At 37.9% G+C, this 2,768-nt stretch overlaps 1 protein-coding gene across 1 annotated transcript; it reads right to left on the reverse strand.

The window, feature by feature from the left end:
- Positions 1 to 615: 615 nt before the first annotated feature.
- On the reverse strand, positions 616 to 933 carry LOC147442959 (uncharacterized). Its single transcript, XM_086529814.1, has one exon. The coding sequence runs from the start codon at positions 931 to 933 to the stop codon at positions 616 to 618; it is 318 nt and encodes a 105-aa protein (XP_086385940.1).
- Between the last annotated feature and the right edge of the window lie 1,835 nt (positions 934 to 2,768).

Consider the following 2,768-nt stretch of genomic DNA (forward strand, 5'->3'; position numbering starts at 1 on the left):
CTCGCTCTACTGTAATGTGTAGAGCATAGTGAGTTCTTATTAGGTTTTTACAAAAGAATATGTGTACATACCTGGTGGCCCGCCCACTTACCTAGGCGACCACATTGGGCTTTATACCCCAACAATGATCACATGTAGATTTGACAGGCTCCTAACTATTCCATTGTACATATGTCCATAGGTATAGGAGGGCCTCCTTATTCGGCAGTTTAAGGAGATATTAAAACTTAATCAATCTTTGACCAAGGGCTAGAATGGTGGGGTAGGTAGCCTAGACATGCCTTTATAAAAATACTTTTGCTTATTTTCTTGGAGAATATATGCAGATTTTTCTAGATCTGGTTGGAGTTACCTGGTTGGAGTTACTCTCCCCCCAAAAGCACCTTTTCAATTTTCAAATATTAAAAGTTTCCCTCTCCTGTCCCCTCTTTGTCTTCTCTCTCTTCGTATTTCTCCCCCTCCAAAAGTTTCCCAAGCTCTCTTTCTCTCCCCTCATTTGCTGAAAAGTGAAGATCTGCAATCTTTATCCCCACTCTCTCTCTAAAACGCCCTGACATCTCTCTCTCCTCCTCTTCTCATGCTAGGGCATCCTTTTGTAAAGTAGCCTATCACAGATCATTCTACCTCTGTAACATCTCCTTCTATATTTGCAACCTCTTCCTCCATAGCTACAACATGTCCTTCTAAACCTGCAACCTCTTCCTCCATAGCTACCGCATCTCCTTGTAAACCTGCAACCTCTTTCTCCATAGCTACAACATCTCCTTCTAGATCTACAAACTCTTTCTCCCATAGCTGCAACATTCCTTCCAAATCTACAACCTCTTTCTCCATAGCTCCAATAGCTTCTCTTCCAAATCTGCAACCTCTTTCTACATAGATCCAATAGTTTCTCTTCAAGATCTGCAACCTCTTTCTCCGTAGCTCCAACATCTCATTCTAGATCTACAACTTCTATCTTCGTAGCTCCAACTTCTAGATTTCTCGTCCACTTTCGCTCTCTTCCCAAGCTTGCATCTCTCTTAAGAGTTCCATAACCTCTTTCATGACGTGCAACATCAACTTTCCTACTCTAGCTCCCTATCTCCTTTCAAAATCCTTTTCATAGTTGCTACAACATCTCCTTCTTTACTGTGTGTATGTGTGTGTGTGAACTATGCACTATGCAAGTAATTTCTATCAAGAGTGTACTTACTCATAGCTACCTGGAAAAGGATTACAATGCAGTATAGATCTACTATACATGGTGCCACTGTAGCAGAATGCAAGGGGTGTATGTAAGGCTTATGAAGGGTCACAAGTTTTCAATGTTGGCAAAGGATCCTAAGGTAAGTGTCAGTTCTTGCAAAGCATGTGTGGTTAGTGTATTTTTTCCATGAATGATTTATTAGAGCTCTTTTTTCTTTGAAATCAGAAGGATTCTTTATTAATCATCTCTTCTCTTGTTTTAGCAGATTCTCCTATATTCAACAACATTGAAAATTGGTACTAGTGCCTCCAAAAGATTTATTTGAAAGCTGTTGTCAATGGTTGGAAAACTTGACTCCAATGCATTTTGGCAATGAAGGCCACAATATGGGTTGGTCTAAATTCAACAATGTTCAAATACTTGCTCTTGGAAGAGGTAAAGTTGTAATGTTTATATTGCAATCAAGCTCACTTATGGATTTAAGAAACTCACATTGTATTTAGATTTTGATATTGTAGATCCATGTGTTCACTTTTGATCTGAAGAAGGTGTAGTGCAAAAGTTAATAATGTGGAATTTCATGCCTACAATATTTAAAAAGTCAAGCCCTAGCGAGATATAATCAATCACTTTGTGGCTCAATTGCAGACCAAGAACCAACCAAGCCAAGATGGACATTCAAGTGTGGAACCAAATCTCAACAACCAAGAATTGGTTGAAAGTGTCTGCTAAACTTACAGTTGCAAAGAAAGGTACTGCAAATGGAAGGCAAGACGAAGGGGCCAAAAGACAGAGCAATAGAGTGGTAGTGAGAGAGAGCCTAGCTCTGTTTCCCATGTATAAAACATATAAGTGCACCACTCATATGCTAAGTGAGTGGGCTCATGTAATTGATTAAGGCAATACAATTTTTACCATCTTATTATGTCATCTCTTTACTTGCACTAAACTTTGTCATTGTTTTGAAGTTACTTTATATTTTCATTCAAATAGTGGTTAGCTATGTGCACGTGTCTTGAAATACTATTGTTTCTCTCATTTTTTAGGCCCCACAAAAATTTGTGATGAGAAGCAAGTTAGCCAATAACTTTTGTCGTTGATACATTCTTGTACATAATTGGATATCAATAGCGGTTGGTGAAGGGAAGGTCGAAAGGCACTATAAAACAAAGGAAAGATCATTATTCATATTTCTAAATAAAGGGAATCTAAATCTAAAATGTGAACAAGAAACATATAGCTGCTAATAGTACAATCAACCTTTATAGTAATTAGGAAGAGAATGGGATATAGGAGGGCCTCTTATTTGGAATTTTAAGTATATACTTAAAACTTAATGAATCTTTGAAAAAATTTTAGAATGGTGGGGGAGGTGGTGGACTTTAAGACATATGCACAAAATTTCCTTGGATCAAGTTAGTGGCTTAGACCACGAGGTCATGGTAGATTTTGATAATCTCACCATAACTTATGTATACAACATGAAATATTCATGGAAGTATAGTAAGTACTTAAAACTTAATGAATCTTTGACCAAATTCCAAAATGGTGGGGGAGGTGGTGGACTTTAGGGCATATG

The sequence above is a fragment of the Adiantum capillus-veneris genome, chromosome 14 (genome assembly GCF_014529385.1).
Source record: "Adiantum capillus-veneris isolate H3 chromosome 14, ASM1452938v2, whole genome shotgun sequence".
Lineage (NCBI taxonomy): Eukaryota > Viridiplantae > Streptophyta > Polypodiopsida > Polypodiales > Pteridaceae > Adiantum > Adiantum capillus-veneris.